The following is a 16,646-nucleotide window of genomic DNA, read 5'->3' on the forward strand; positions in this document are numbered from 1 at the left end:
ACATAACAGATATGGGAGTTTATCAATGTTTGAAACTCTTTGTGGGTCTGTGTGATCTGTGGGAAATATGTGTCTCTAATATGGTCTCTCTCTCTCTCTCTCTCTCTCTCTCTCTCTCTCTCGCTCTCTCTCTCTCTCGCTGTCTCTCTCTCTCGCTGTCTCTCTCTCTCTCTCTCTCTCTCTCTCTCTCTCGCTGTCTCTCTCTCTCGCTGTCTCTCTCTCTCTCTCTCTCTCTCTCTCTCTCGCTGTCTCTCTCTCTCGCTGTCTCTCTCTCTCTCTCTCTCTCTCTCTCTCTCGCTGTCTCTCTCTCTCGCTGTCCACAGAGTACAGAGCAGGTGACTGCATTCTGCCGGAGTCTCCATGAGATGAATCCTTCCGTTGTTCCTCCTCCGTCTTCCTCCTCCCTCTCTCCCAGCCCGTCGATGCCCCTGCCACCGGCGGCGGGCACTGCCATCCAGCGACAGCTGTCACACGCTGACAAACTACGCAAGGTCATCAGTGAACTGGTGGAGACTGAGAAGACCTACGTTAAAGTTAGTAGAGAGAGTGTGTGTGTTGGGTGGGTGTGTGTGGTGGGGAAACTCCTAGTTTCTAAGCTACACAAACATGGATCAATGCATACACCAACACAGTCACAACAGAACACTCACAACACACAACACAGTCACAACACAACACACAACACAGTCACAACACAACACAGTCACAACACACAACACAGTCACAACACAACACACAACACAGTCACAACACAACACAACACAGTCACAACACAACACACAACACAGTCACAACACAACACAGTCACAATACACAACACAGTCACAACACAACACAGTCACAATACACAACAGTCACATCACAGTCACAACACAGTCACAACACACAACACAGTCACAACACATTATGCACCCAAACCAAAACACACACACACACTAAACCCTGTCTCCTCTCCCCTGCAGGACCTGAACTGTCTGATAGAGCGCTACCTGACCCCTCTGCAGAAGGAGAGCTTCCTCACCCAGGATGAGGTAGGGTCAGAGGGCAAAGGTCAAAGGTCAACTCATAGACATCCTGCATGCTACTGGGTTATCATAACCGTAGATCAGGTGGTATTCATTAGGGCGCACCGTAGCAAACCTATTGGACAAGTTCCCGCTTGGAATAAAGATCACAATCAAATCAAATGTTATTTGTCACATACACGTGTTTAGCAGATGTTATTGCGGGTGTAGCGAAACGCTTGTTGCTGGTTATAAGATAGTGATTATATGTGGACCGGTGGATTAAAGATCTCCATGTTGCTGGTTATAAGATATATGTAGATACTTCTTTGGATATGTTGACATCACAATATCTTTAATCCCAATGTGCAAAGAAAGCTCGTTAACGGTTGCTATGCTATCTCTTCCAGCTAGATGTCCTGTTTGGTAACCTAGGAGAGATGCTGGAGTTCCAGGTTGAGTTCCTGAAGACTCTAGAAGATGGGACCAGACTGGTAGCTGACCTAGACAGGCTGGAGAGAGTAGAACAGTTTAAGGTACAATCACATTTTCCCATAAGGCCTTTGGTCTAAAGTAGTGCACTATGTAGGGAACAGGACGCCATTTAGGACACGGAAAAACAGATTGCCTCCCTACTTTGAATCCTATTGATAACGTGTGTTGTATAACCTGCCTATCTAAGGGAAATATAAAAGATGGCTTTCCTCTCTAGATTTCATATTATTTTAGAGTAAATGGGATTTCGTACTCTACATACTCCTTTCTCCAGAAAGTGCTGTTCTCTCTGGGTGGATCGTTCCTGTACTACGCTGACCGCTTTAAGATCTACAGTGCTTTCTGTGCCAGCCACACCAAGGTCCCCAAGGTCCTGGCCAAAGGTACAATACATAGTCAACTGTATTATATATTAGTACTGCATAGTAGCGCATTACAACCATCGGTGCCATAGCTAGCGAGTTGTTTTAAGATCTACAGTGGCACACCAAGGTCCCCAAGGTCCTGGCCAAAGGTACAGGACTCCTTGCTCGTGCTGAAAAACAACAATATTATATTGTACAGTTCTTTCACATTCTCTCTCATCTAACGCTATGGGTGGGGGTGGGGGGACGTTTCATGGCCATGTCCTCGTTGTGGATAATGATCCTTTCTGTACTGCATGTGGTCCAGCTAAGACAGACGCAGACTTCAAGGCGTTCCTAGCAGAGAGGAACCCTAAACAGCAGCACTCCTCCACCCTGGAGTCCTACCTGATCAAACCCATCCAGAGAGTCCTGAAGTACCCACTGCTACTGAGAGAGCTGTACTCGCTGACTGACCCTGAGAGTGAAGAACACTATCACCTGAATGGTAAGGAGGGAGGTCTGGAGGGAGGGAGGGAGAGAGAGAGAGGGTGGGGTTGGGTGTGTGTGAGTCCTGAAGGACCCACTGCTGCTGAGGGAGATGTACTCAGTCACCGACCCAGACAGAGGATCACCAACATCTACTTCTATGTGATGGTGAACGACATGGAAGAGTGTGTGTGTGTGTGTGATTGAATGTGTGTGTGTGTGTGTGATGGTGTTGCGTGTATCGTGTTGTCACGGTTTGTAACATCTGCTTTCCTCCTCGTCTTCCTCAGTTGCGATGAAGGCCATGAACAAGGTGGCCAGTCACATCAATGAGATGCAGAAGCTTCATGAGGAGTATGGGGCAGTGTTCGACCAGCTCATCAATGAACAGACTGCAGACAAGAAGGAGGTAACCATCACCATCATCACAATAGTCATAAATACTGGGCTCCCGAGTGGCGCAGCGGTCTAAGGCACTGCATCTCAGTGCTTGAGGCGTCACTACAGACCCCCTGGTTCGATTCCAGGCTGTATCACAACCGGCCGTGATTGGGAGTCCCATAGGGCGGCGCACAATTGGCCCAGCGTCGTCCGGGTTTGGCCGGTGTAGGCCGTCATTGTAAATAAGAATTTGTTCTTAACTGACTTGCCTGGTTAAATATATTTTTGGGGGAAAAGTCTATTTCTATGGTTTAGCTTATTTTTAACACATATTCATGATTATTAGTCCTTAAAACAATAATGTATTATTTCTATGTAAATCGCAGGTTTTCACCTTCTAACAAAATTATATTATTATTAAAATATATCCTAATGTGAGTCTTGAACGCCATATCCACTAGGATTTCCATGAGAGTTGTTCTAATTGATCCATCTCTGTGTGCCTGTCTCAGGTGACTGATCTGTCCATGGGAGATCTTCTCCTCCACTCCACCGTGGTGTGGATCAATCCTCCAGCCTCCCTGGTCAAGGGCAAAAAGGACCCTGAGCTGGCTACCTTCGGTGGGGTACACTCCTACTAGACACTGGGGATCCATATAGGGCCTATTACTAAGGGTCTCCTTCTTAAGGCCTTTGCAGTCTGTACCATTTTAACCGTCTTATGCCACCATCTTGCCGTCTCATACAGCATGTTCACGTCGTGGTCAAATTCTCAGGTCGTAAAACGAGTGTCGGACGTCTTGGCTCGTTCAGTGTGACAGGGTCTAGGTCTGCCGATTTTAGTACCACTACGTGCGGTCGTAGGCTAACAGTGCCTTTATCGTGTAGTGTAGCTGGTGTTATGAGCCGATCCCGGTGACTGACAAATAGATCCCGGTGACTGACAAATAGATCCAGGTGACTTACCAATAGATCCTGGTGACTTACCAATAGATCCCTGTGACTGACAAATAGATCCCGGTGACTGACAAATAGATCCCGGTGTCATAGATATGGTGTCATTTCACGGGGCACTGAATAATACAGTGTTGCTGTGATCAAACAGTGCCTGGACACTCTATGGTACAAACAGCCCTGAACAGGAAAAACTATAGATTGTGTGTCCTTAAAACCAGGTTCCAGTCTACTCACTAGAGTCCCTAGAATACAAAAACAGGTGAATTTGAACAAAAGGTCATAGGAAGCTTTATGTTGACGTTTGAACGGTGGGACACACGTTAGCGCCATTGGACAGCTACCATTTTAGAAGGTTGTCAGCCTATCGCCAGCCTCTGACATCATAATACGTGGCCTAAAAATGTAGTCATGTGATTTCATATTTTTCTCTTTTTAAGGCCAACGTAAAGAGAGAACATTCCTACCTGTCTCTCGAATAAAACCGTAAAATAACCAGTAGGGGTTTCTACTAACATATTATGTTCTTGACGTTCATTTACTTAAGCTCCAACCATTTCTCAATGTGCTCAACCTTTTATAATATTATTTATTTCATATAAAGTAATAATTCTCTTTAGATTATTCCCCCCATGTAGTTATATACACTGAGTGTACAAAACATTAAGAACACCTGCTCTTTCCATTACAGACTGACCAGGTGAATCCAGGTGAAAGCTATGATTCCTTATTGATGTCACTTGTTAAATCCACTTCAATCAGTGTAGATGAAGGGGAGGAGACAGGTTAAAGAAGGATTTTTAAGCCTTGAGACATTTGAGACATAGATGGTGTATGTGTGCCATTCAGAGGGTGAATGGGCAAGACAAAATATTTAAATGCCTTTGAACGGGGTATGGTAGTAGGTGCCAGGTGCACCGGTTTGAGTGTCAAGAACTGCAACACTGCTGGGTTTTTCACGCTCAACAGTTTAATGTGTGTATCAAGAATGGTCCACCACCCAAAAGACATCCAGCCAACTTGACACAACTGTGGGAAGCATTGAGTCAACATGGGCCAGCATCCCTGTGGAACGCTTTCGACACCTTGTAGAGTCCATGTCCTGACGAATTGAGGCTGTTCTGAGGGCAAAAGGGGAGGTGCAACTCAATATTGTGAAGGTGTTCTTAATGTTTTGTACACTCAGTGTATATTTTTGTACATAATTTTAACATTATGCACTCTGCAAAACTGCAAAAAATATTGATTTCGTATCATACACATAACGTTTTACAGCTGACTTTTATTTTGAAGGCAAAATCCGAAAACCAGAAGTCTTAATGTGGATAGGATCCAGCTAGTGTTGCTGACACATGCCCAGATCAAATACACTTCTACAGTTGACGTGGCCCACGTCTGCTGACATAGCCTCACAAGCCAATCGCAGAATGTGACTGCAAAACGGAAGCAAATCGTACAATCTGGCCAGGTTGATATCAAGATCTTAATTTATTTGGGAACACCGCGCTGTGTGACGTGATGATCGTAAAAGACTATATCCGATGTACAGTCTGCAAAGGCCTTTAATAATGAAATAACATTAGAGAGAGAGAGAGAGAGAGAGAGAGAGAGAGAGAGAGAGAGAGAGAGAGAGAGAGAGAGAGAGAGAGAGAGAGAGAGAGAGAGAGAGAGAGAGAGAGAGAGAGAGGGGAAGAGAGAGAGAGAGAGAGAGAGAGAGAGGAGAGAGAGAGAGAGAGAGAGAGAGAGAGAGAGAGAGAGAGAGAGAGAGAGAGAGAGAGAGAGAGAGAGAGAGAGAGAAGTATTTGATTCCCACCTGATTTTGTAAGTTTGCCACTGAAAAAGAAATTATCAGTCTATAATCTTAATGGTAGGTTTATTTGAACAGTGAGAGACAGAATAACAAAACAAAATCCAGAAAAACGCATGTCAAAAATGTTATAAATTGATTTGCATTTTAATGAGGGAAATAAGTATTTGACCCCCTCTCAATCAGAAAGATTTCTGGCTCCCAGGAGTCTTTTATACAGGTAACGAGCTGAGATTAGGAGCACACTCTTAAAGGGAGTGCTCCTAATCTCAGTTTGTTACCTGTATAAAAGACACCTGTCCACAGAAGCAATCAATCAATCAGATATATAACTGTCAATCTCCCTCGGCCTGGGGCTCCATGCAAGATCTCACCTCGTGGAATTGCAATGATCATGAGAACGGTGAGGAATCAGCCCAGAACTACACGGGAGGATCTTGTCAATGATCTCAAGGCAGCTGGGACCATAATGACCAAGAAAACAATTGGTAACACACTACGCCGTGAAGGATTGAAATCCTTTCAGCGCCCGCAAGGTCCCCCTGCTCAAGAAAGCACATATACAGGCCCGTCTGAAGTTTGCCAATGAACATCTGAATGATTCAGAGGAGAACTGGGTGAAAGTGTTGTGGTCAGATGAGACCAAAATGGAGCTCTTTGGCATCAACTCAACTCGCCGTGTTTGGAGGAGGAGGAATGCTGCCTATGACCCCAAGAACACCATCCCCACCATCAAACATGGAGGTGGAAACATTATGCTTTGGGGGTGTTTTTCTGCTAAGGGGACAGGACAACTTCACCGCATCAAAGGGACGATGGACGGGGCCATGTACCGTCAAATCTTGGGTGAGAACCTTCTTCCCTCAGCCAGGGCATTGAAAATGGGTCATGGATGGCTATTCCAGCATGACAATGACCCAAAACACACGGCCAAGGCAACAAAGGAGTGGCTCAAGAAGAAGCACATTAAGGTCCTGGAGTGGCCTAGCCAGTCTCCAGACCTTAATCCCATAGAAAATCTGTGGAGGGAGCTGAACGTTCGAGTTGCCAAACGTCAGGCTCGAAACCTTAATGACTTGGAGAAGATTTGCAAAGAGGAGTGGGACAAAATCCCTCCTGAGATGTGTGCAAACCTGGTGGCCAACTACAAGAAACGTCTGACCTCTGTGATTGCCAACAAGGGTTTTGCCACCAAGTACTTAGTCATGTTTTGCAGAGGGGTCAAATACTTATTTCCCTCATTAAAATGCAAATCAATTCATAACATTTTTGACATGCGTTTTTCTGGATTTTTTTGTTGTTGTTCTGTCTCTCGCTGTTCAAATAAACCTACCATTAAAATTGTAGACTGATCATTTCTTTGTCGGTTGGCAAACGTACAAAATCAGCAGGGGATCAAATACTTTTTTCCCTCACTGTCAATAGATAGATAGATTAGATAGATAGATAGATAGATAGATAGATAGATAGATAGATAGATAGATAGATAGATAGATAGATAGATAGATAGATAGATAGATAGATAGATAGATAGATAGATAGATAGATAGATAGATAGATAGATAGATAGATAGATAGATAGATAGATAGATAGATAGGCTATTGACTGTAGCACAGTGATTCTGGAGAACTTACGGTGTTCAGGCACTTTAAGGCTTCTCTTAGGGTTATGTGTTAGTGGTTAGGCTTCTCTTAGGGTTATGTGTTAGTGGTTAGGCTTCTCTTAGGGTTATGTGTTAGTGGCTTCTGCAAGGGAGATTTTCTCAAATGCTAACCCCTAAAAGCATTCATGTTGTTCATAAATCTTCTTTAGTAAATGCTTTTAAAATGTGTTATGAAATTAAAAAAGCTCTTCTAATGCTCTTCCCGTTCCCCCCCCCCTCTCTCTCTCTCTCTCCATCTCTCCCTCCTCTTTGTCTCCTTCTCTCCCCAGTGTTCAAGACAGCGGTGGTGTTTGTATACAGAGATCGCTCCAAGCAGAGGAAGAAGCTTGTGAGTGCTCCTTTGCCCCGTTACTTTACTGCTGGGGGCCTGGGGTTCCTAGAGGGGCTTTTAAAAGGGGAGAAGGCTTTTAGTTTTGAACAGGCACAATGAGGTCACCCGCAGAGTGGATCTAGGTTAACGCTACTCTTATGTCTCCATAAAGTAGAGGGGAACTGTTTCTTAGATACAGTCTCGTTAAACACACACTTGCCTGTAGCAATGCTTGCTCTAAAACAGTGTGTGTGTGTGTGTGTTTGTTTTTCAGGGAGGGTCTCATCGTGCTTCCGTGTCAGATGACAGAGATCCGTTCCGTTTCCGTCACATGATCTCAACAGACGCCCTACAAGTCCGCGCCATCACAAGTATATCTTCTTAACCCCCTCTTTCCTTTTCCTCTACCTCCTCCTTCCACACTCCTTCCTCTTACCCTCTGTTAGAGGCCTTCCCGAAATGGACATGGGGCTTCCACATCCGCACCCGATATGCATGAATTGATTTTTTTTTTAAGTATACAGACTCGTTCCGATTGGACACGAGGACAACTAGATCCGTTCCGTATAGACCTGGTCGGATCCAGATCCGTGTCCGATCCTGAGTGAGGGAAGCAGCAGAAAAGTAATTGTTTAAGCTACTTTATTTAGCGGAGCTGATAAAGCGCGAGAGGAGGGAGAGAGAGGTGGCGCTCTAGTTTGGCGGGGGGAGGGGCCATACTGTGAGGGAGTGACACAGGGGGGAGGGAGGGAGCAGGGAGCCAACCAAGCCGACTCGCGCTACAGTCGACTAATAGCTGCCTTGGTTATTTATCATCAAATATGATTACGTGGTACCTGTCTTGACTGCATCAAACCGGGAGAAGCTAGTTAAGCTAGCTAACGTTAGCTAGCTGGGCTAATTGAGGCTGCAGTGCATGCGCTTTCTCATCCTACAGTTACAAATAACTCCATTCAGAATACCTGTTGGCTCTTGGTCGTTGAAGCCTATCCTACTCCTTTAACTTTTAATTCCATCATTAGATATCTCCTCTCTCGGGTATTCGGGTACAGGTGGATCCGTGTAGACCTCTATCCTCCATACTTAAGCCTTCCTCTTACTGTCCTTGTCCCTGTCCCTTCCTTCCTTTTACCTGTCCTACTCCATCCATCATTCTGCCTCTCATCTCTCTACCTCTCCTTCTTCCACTAGATAGTAGGGATTTAAGGCAACGTTGATAACTCTCTCTCCCTCCCTACTCTCTCTCTCTCGCTCTCTCTCTCTCTCTCTCTCTCTCTCTCTCTCTCTCTCTCTCTCTCTCTCTCTCTCTCTCGCTCTCTCGCTCTCTCGCTCTCTCGCTCTCTCGCTCTCTCGCTCTCTCGCTCTCTCGCTCTCTCTCGCTCTCTGTTCTCTCTCGCTCGCTGCTCTCTTCTCTCTCACTCTCTTTCTCCTTCCCTCCCTCCCTCTCTCCCTCTCTTTCTCTCCTTGCTAGACTCCGAGGGTACAGCGGTATGTGAGATAGTTCACGTGAGGTCAGAGTCTGAGGGGAGACCAGAGAGAACCTTTCACCTGTGCTGCAGGTGAGCTCTGACATCACAACTGGGTGGCTGACGTCATGCCGAGAACACATTTGAAATACATATCTGTTCAAACATATAGCTATTTTCAATTAAATGAAACATATTCATGTATAAATTCAATAAAATACAGAAAAACACATATTGCAGCGCCATTACATATGTGTGTGTTTACATGAATGTGTGTTTTGTGTGTGTGTTTACATGAATGTGTGTGCTTGTGTGTGTGTTTACATGAATGTGTGTGCTTGTGTGTGTGTTTACATGAATGTGTGTTTTGTGTGTGTGTGTTTACATGAACGTGTGTTTTGTGTGTTTACATGAATGTGTGTTTTGTGTGGTTATGTGTGTTTACATGAATGTGTGTTGTGTGTGTGTGTCTAATATATATTTGTGTGTGTGTGTGTGTGTGTGTGTGTGTGCGTGCGTGCGTGCATGTACAAGTGTGTCTAATATACTTGGGTGTATGTTTCTAATATATTTTGTGTGTATGTGTCTCTAACGTGTCCCTGTCCCTGACCCCAGTTCTGTGGACAGCAAGAAGGACTTATTGAAGGCAGTCCACCTCATCCTGAGAGATAAACAACGACGTCAGCTGATGAAGACTGACTCTCTACCCCCCAACCAGCAGTACGTCCCCTTCGGAGGCAAACGCCTCTGTAACCTGAAGGGAAACAGACCAGCCATGAACAGAGCAGGTAGGTGATGCCTCTGTAACCTGAAGGGAAACAGACCAGCCATGAACAGAGCAGGTAGGTGATGCCTCTGTAACCTGAAGGGAAACAGACCAGCCATGAACAGAGCAGGTAGATGATGCCTCTGTAACCTGAAGGGAAACAGACCAGCCATGAACAGAGCAGGTAGATGATGCCTCTGTAACCTGAAGGGAAACAGACCAGCCATGAACAGAGCAGGTAGGTGATGCCTCTGTAACCTGAAGGGAAACAGACCAGCCATGAACAGAGCAGGTAGATGATGCCTCTGTAACCTGAAGGGAAACAGACCAGCCATGAATCAAATCAAATCAAATCAAATTGTATTGGTCACATGCGCCGAATACAACAGGTGCAGACATTACAGTGAAATGCTTACTTACAGCCCTTAACCAACAGTGCATTTATTTTTAACAAAAAAAAGTAAAAATAAAACAACAACAAAAAAAGTGTTGAGAAAAAAAAAGCAGAAGTCAAATAAAATAACAGTAGGGAGGCTATATATATACAGGGGGGTACCGGTGCAGAGTCAATGTGCGGGGGCACCGGCTAGTTGAGATAGTTGAAGTAATATGTACATGTGGGTAGAGTTAAAGTGACTATGCATAAATAATTAACAGAGTAGCAGCAGCGTAAAAAGGATGGGGTGGGGGGGCAGTGCAAATAGTCCGGGTAGCCATGATTAGCTGCATTTTCATTTGTTTATGTACTTTGGTGTACTAACTCTCTCATCTCTCTCTCCTCTCTCCCTTTCTCTCCTCTCTCCTTCTCCTTCTCTCTCTCCTCTCTCATTCTCTCTCTCATCTGTCCTTCTCTCTCTCGCTCTCCTCCCTCTATCTTCTCTCTCCTCTCCTCTCATCTCTCTCGTCTCTCTCTCCCTCTCTCTCATCTCTCTCCCCTCTCTCATCTCTCTTCTGTCCCTCTCTCCCTCTCTCTCATCTCTCTCCTGTCCCTCTCATCTCTCATATCTCTCTCATCTCTCTCCCTCTCTCATCTCTCTTCTCCTCTCTCATCTCTCTCCTGTCCCCCTATCTCTCCTTCTCTCTCATCTCTCTCCTGCCACCCCTCTCCCTCTCTCTCATCTCTCTCCTGTCCCTCTCATCTCTCTCCTGTCCCTCTCTCATCTCTCTCCTTTCCCTCTCTCCCCTCTCTCATCTCTCCTGTCCCCTCTCCCTCTCTCTCATCTCTCTCCCCCTCTCTCATCTCTCTCCTGTCCCCTCTCCCCCTCTCTCATCTCTCTCCCCCTCTCTCATCTCTCTCCCATCTCATCTCTCTCCTGTCCCTCTTTCCCTCTCTCCCATCTCTCTCCTGTCCCTCTTTCCCTCTCTCCCATCACTCTCCTGTTCCTCTTTCCCTCTCTCCCATCTCTCTCCTGTCTCTCTCTCCCATCTCTCTCTCCCATCTCTCTCCTGTCCCTCTCTCCCTCTCTCTCCTGTCCCTCTTTCCCTCTCTCCCTCTCTCTCCTGTCCCTCTTTCCCTCTCTCCCATCTCTCTCCTGTCTCTCTCTCCCATCTCTCTCTCCCATCTCTCTCCTGTCCCTCTCTCCCTCTCTCTCCTGTCCCTCTCTCCCTCTCTCCCTCTCTCTCCTGTCCCTCTCTCCCTCTCTCCCATCTCTCTCCTGTCCCTCTCATGTCCCTCTCTCCCTCTCTCCCATCTCTCTCCTGTCCCTCTCTCCCTCTCTCTCCTGTCCCTCTCTCCCTCTCTCCCATCTCTCTCCTGCCCCTCTCTCCCCTCTCATCTCTCTCCTGTCTCTCTCTCTCCCATCTCTATCTCATCTCTCTCCCTCCCTCTAGCCTCAGCCCCGTCTCGGACCCTTGGTCGCAGGAAGCTGGTTAGGAACCGATTAACCATTGACACCGACCTCGTTCTCCATGGCAACCATGAAGACTCTGACTCTAACTCCTCCCACTCCACCCATGACTATTCCCACCAGCCTCCACCTTCCCATAACCCCCTGCTTCCTACCCAGAAGCCTCAACAGCGGACGCTGTTGGCGACTGGAGGCGACACGGACCGCTGGGTGGAGGAACAGTTCGACCTGGATTGCTACGTCGACCAGGGAGGAGTGACGGGGGAAGAGAGGAGGATGGAGGGAAGGATGGAGGGAGGGATGGAGGGAAGGATGGAGGGAGGGATGGAGGTGAAAGAGACTGATATTCTGAGCGACGATGACGAGTACTGTAAGTCAGTCAGGGCTTCATCAGCCGAACCCAGCCTACTGGAGGAGAGGAGCCAAGACCAGGTCAGAGGGGTAGAAGAGGATGAGGAGGAGGAGAGGAGCCAAGACCAGGACAGAGGGATAGAAGAGGAGGAGGAAGATGTGGAGGGAAAGAAAGATGAGAGGAGACAGAACGGAGAGTTGAAGGAAGAGAGGAGGAGCTCCCAGGGTGTTCTCCAAGAGGACGAGGGGGGTGAAAGGGGTAAGGTACGGGTAGACTCTGACTCCCCCTCTAAAGACAATGCCTCCCCCGTCCCTCCCACCTCACGGTCCCCCGCACCCCCGGTGAAGCTTACACCCCTAAGGAAGCAATGGGCCACGGAGGGCGTGGCCGGGAAGCAGTGTTCCGTGGAGGGAGTGGCCGAGAAGGACCACTGTGATGTCATCTGGGTGCGACGCGAAGACTACGCCAATGGAGGGAACAACGACATCTTCTGAGACTGAGGGAGGGAGTGAGCGCGGGATGAACAGCAGACAGAGAGGAAGAGAAGAGAGGGATCAACGCCTCCTAGGGGGAAGGGGGTATAACAGATGGGATAAAACAGACGCTCCAAGGGTGTATCCACTAGGAACCAAACAGAAGCAAACAGGGAGGGACTAACCTGAACTTGTCCAATAAGAAACACTCGTTTTCATTGCAAAACGTTTTTCCATTACAAAATGATTCGCTACGGTGTGCACTAATGAATTGAACCCAGGCCATCGCCCACCTTGTCCTGACAATCCTACTGACTTCTCCTTCCATCGCCCACCTTGTCCTGACAATCCTACTGTCTTCTCCTTGGTGGCAGACTCACAGTCTCACAATGCCTCAACTGAACTGCTATCCGATGGGAGACAGAGGCCACACACACACACACACACTGGACTATGACGTCTTCACTGAACTATGATCTTGTTGCCAAAAAAAAAAAAAAAAAAGTATATTTTTCAAAAAGCAGGAATAATGGGTCATATTTTTGCTTCTCTGACTTAGAAACTGTGTTTGTAACACTCAAGGGCTGTGTGTAACTTCTAAACCTTGTCTGCGTCTCAAATGCTACCTTATACCCTATTTAGTGCACTACGTTTGACCATAGGGAGCCTAAACCTTGTCTTCAGAGGCTATAGACTGCTGTGTATAGATCGTTAGAGGACTCAACTTGGATACAAAGAGGAGATCTCTTTCCATCTCTATGGTAGACAACCCTGCTAGCTTTACCGCACTTATACTGTTCTCTATATCGGCTGCTGACAGCACTCAGAGCAACTGTCCAATCATAACGCATTGTCTTTTCTAAAATAACATCCTTTTTATTAACACTCACTTTTCCCAACATTTGTTTTCAAATCTTGATTTTGTTGACTGTGGAGAAATCTTTTTTTTTTTTTTTTTTTTTTTTGTTTGTTTGTTTACATGACATCCAGTGTTATTCACTCCCTGACCCTCGCATGGGACAGGATAATATGACTTCCTGTTTTACTTGAATTTTCTTTTGGAGTTTTGTTTGACGGAACGCCTGCTGTTACTGACTGCAAAGCAGGATCAATGAGTTACCCAGCTAACGTTGACAAACAACCAGAAATAACCATCATTTTTCTGGTTCATTAAGAAAAGCTAAACTTGGATATGTGTTTTTTGGTTCTCGAGTCAATTTGACCATGCCAATTTCAAGCTTATCTTTAAAGTAAGAAGTTATTTTCAGAATATTTAAGTAAGCAAGTAAGCTGGCTAACTCAATAAATATGCTATGTAGTATACCCACCTGGACTGCTGCCGATGTCGACCCTACCACTATGTCACGCTGCCTTTAAAATGCTCCTCAGATCTGGGAAAGATGAGGTTCCGACTGGGAAGTAGCTACTTGAACGACCCCATCCCAAGTTGGAATTCCAAGTGGGAAAGTTGGAGGTAATTTTGATATCCCTAGTTTACGAGTTGTGATGTATTCATCACTGACTTTTCTCACCTTTTTCAACCAAAAGATAAAAGCAAATAAACATTTCTGACATCATCTAACATACTGTATCAATGTGGATAATGTAGCTAGTTGACAACATTATCAACATTAAGAAAACTAGCCAACTTTATCATTAGCAATGTTAGCTAGCTCATCTAACTAGCTAAAATCTTATTGGTTGAAGAATTGTTTCCGAATTCAAAAGCAATTGAACAAAGTAATGTCAGACTTTCTAACTGGGAAATGTTTCAGTTCCAACAAGCGTTTGAAGGCAGCATTAGCTTCTGACTAACTCTTAAAGGAGCTTTCCTTAGCTTCTGTTTCCTCCTGTGGTTGTACGACAAGTCACAATCAAGGCAGCAAATAAAGCAAAGACAAAAACCTTTTTCGAAACACTCAGACACCTGTTCTTCTTTTTTGGTTTTGATTTTGCACTTTCGAAGACCCGCCCCATCAGTCCTCCGAAACAAAAACAAAAACAACCGCTGGGGCCACTCTGCTGAGTGGAAATAGAAACTAAAGAGTGCTCCTTTTAAAGCAGAACAAACCTTCCCTGGTTGCCAGATATGTGTGGTTGCCAGATATGTGTGGTTGCCAGATTAGTGTGGTTGCCAGACATGTGTGGTGTACTACATAGCAGGATCAATGAGTTAACCAGCTAACTTCCCTAAATATTCTCAAATAACTTTATTTATTTAGAAAGACAAGTAACTTACTGTCTATTCCCAACCAGTGGTCTATTTCCTATTTCTCACAGAACATGAATTCTACTGTCCCCACTAGGAGGGCTACTGCTAAACTACTGTGCTTTCTCTCCCACACTGTCCTGTTCTACGTCTATCTAATACTCATCGCACAAACACAGAACACTGTACGTCTCTAAAACTAACACAGACCAGTGCACCTTTATGGATGAATTCAAACTGCACTTATAATCAACCACGGGACAGAATTACATGGAACCGTGAGTCTTTCTGATCAACACAACAAATATACAGGATTAAAAACAGGACCTGGGGTTTTACCTACAACAAGAAACACTCTGGCTCCAGTTATAGCTATATATATATATATATATATATATATATATATATATATATATATATATATATAACAAGGGCCCCGAGTTGTTACTCGTTAGTTAACAAAATCATGCGGATAAAACTCCTGGCTCCTAGTTAGCAATGAGACCTATATGCAGGATTTTCAGGAAAAACATAGGTTGTTGTTGTTGTTGTTGTTGTTGTTGTTGTTTAATTGATAGTTGTTAGGGTTAGCACACATGGCAAATAAATGACCTATGCTACTACTACCCCTGAGATTGGATGAGTCCCAAACCGAACCCTACCCCCTATATAGGGCACTACTTTTGCCCAGTTCCCCACAGGGCTCTGGTCTAAAGTAGTGCACTATGTAGGGGATAGGGTTCCGTTTGGGATGCATCCATTGTGAAGTACAATCGCTGGTCTAGAGGTGAATCTTGTGACTTCCTTTTGACTTTCCCCCTCTTTTGTATTTTGCATTTTTAAAACTGTGTTCGTACATAGGACTGTGGATTACCATTAATATAACTATTATTATTACTATTGTTATTATTATTATTAAAACAATTACATTTCTTATCGGATTTTGGTATTTTGTCTTTTTTTTTGTGTTTCTCAATAATATCTATCTTGTGTTTCCGTCCTGTTAATGTCTCTTTATTTAGATAGACCTGTTTATTAAAGGATGAAAAGACGAGGATGAGGCAGTCTGACAGTTTAGAAGGCTTATTACAGTTTCTCTATCGGGTACAAGCATCTTTTGGAACTGTGGTTAAACTGACCTATAGCAAACCAACAATGGTCAAATGAACTGTGGTTAAACTGACCTATAGCAAACCAACAATGGTCAAATGAACTGTGGTTAAACTGACCTATAGCAAACCAACAATGGTCAAATGAACTGTGGTTAAACGTACCTATTGCAAACCAACAATGGTCAAATGAACTGTGGTTAAACTGACCTATAGCAAACCAACAATGGTCAAATGAACTGTGGTTAAACTGACCTATAGCAAACCAACAAAGGTCAACTGAACTGTGGTTAAACTGACCTATAGCAAACCAACAAAGGTCTAATGAACTGTGGTTAAACTGACCTATAGCAAACCAACAATGGTCAAATGAACTGTGGTTAAACTGACCTATTGCAAACCAACAATGGTCAAATGAACTGTGGTTAAACTGACCTATAGCAAACCAACAAAGGTCAAATGAACTGTGGTTAAACTGACCTATTGCAAACCAACAATGGTCAAATGAACTGTGGTTAAACTGACCTATAGCAAACCAACAATGGTCAAATGAACTGTGGTTAAACGTACCTATTGCAAACCAACAATGGTCAAATGAACTGTGGTTAAACTGACCTATTGCAAACCAACAATGGTCAAATGAACTGTGGTTAAACTGACCTATAGCAAACCAACAAAGGTCAACTGAACTGTGGTTAAACTGACCTATAGCAAACCAACAAAGGTCTAATGAACTGTGGTTAAACTGACCTATAGCAAACCAACAATGGTCAAATGAACTGTGGTTAAACTGACCTATTGCAAACCAACAATGGTCAAATGAACTGTGGTTAAACTGACCTATTGCAAACCAACAATGGTCAAATGAACTGTGGTTAAACTGACCTATAGCAAACCAACAATGGTCAAATGAACTGTGGTTAAACTGACCTATTGCAAACCAACAATGGTCAAATGAACTGTGGTTAAACTGACC

The 16,646-nt window shown here is 44.8% G+C and overlaps 1 protein-coding gene across 1 annotated transcript in view; it reads left to right on the forward strand.

Annotated features, from left to right (window-relative positions):
* tiam1a (TIAM Rac1 associated GEF 1a) overlaps positions 1-15,502 on the forward strand; it is a 165,545-nt gene extending 150,043 nt beyond the window's left edge. The window contains exons 20-31 of the mRNA XM_045207950.1: positions 324-533; positions 963-1,031; positions 1,415-1,540; positions 1,774-1,882; positions 2,172-2,351; positions 2,623-2,741; positions 3,226-3,334; positions 7,408-7,466; positions 7,723-7,819; positions 8,920-9,007; positions 9,530-9,702; positions 11,511-15,502. Of these exons, the coding sequence (XP_045063885.1) occupies positions 324-533; positions 963-1,031; positions 1,415-1,540; positions 1,774-1,882; positions 2,172-2,351; positions 2,623-2,741; positions 3,226-3,334; positions 7,408-7,466; positions 7,723-7,819; positions 8,920-9,007; positions 9,530-9,702; positions 11,511-12,373 (2,202 nt within the window). The 3' untranslated portion in view covers positions 12,374-15,502. The remainder of the gene's footprint in view (positions 1-323; positions 534-962; positions 1,032-1,414; positions 1,541-1,773; positions 1,883-2,171; positions 2,352-2,622; positions 2,742-3,225; positions 3,335-7,407; positions 7,467-7,722; positions 7,820-8,919; positions 9,008-9,529; positions 9,703-11,510) is intronic.
* Positions 15,503-16,646: the final 1,144 nt, after the last annotated feature.

The sequence above is a fragment of the Coregonus clupeaformis genome, chromosome 27 (genome assembly GCF_020615455.1).
Source record: "Coregonus clupeaformis isolate EN_2021a chromosome 27, ASM2061545v1, whole genome shotgun sequence".
NCBI lineage: Eukaryota > Metazoa > Chordata > Actinopteri > Salmoniformes > Salmonidae > Coregonus > Coregonus clupeaformis.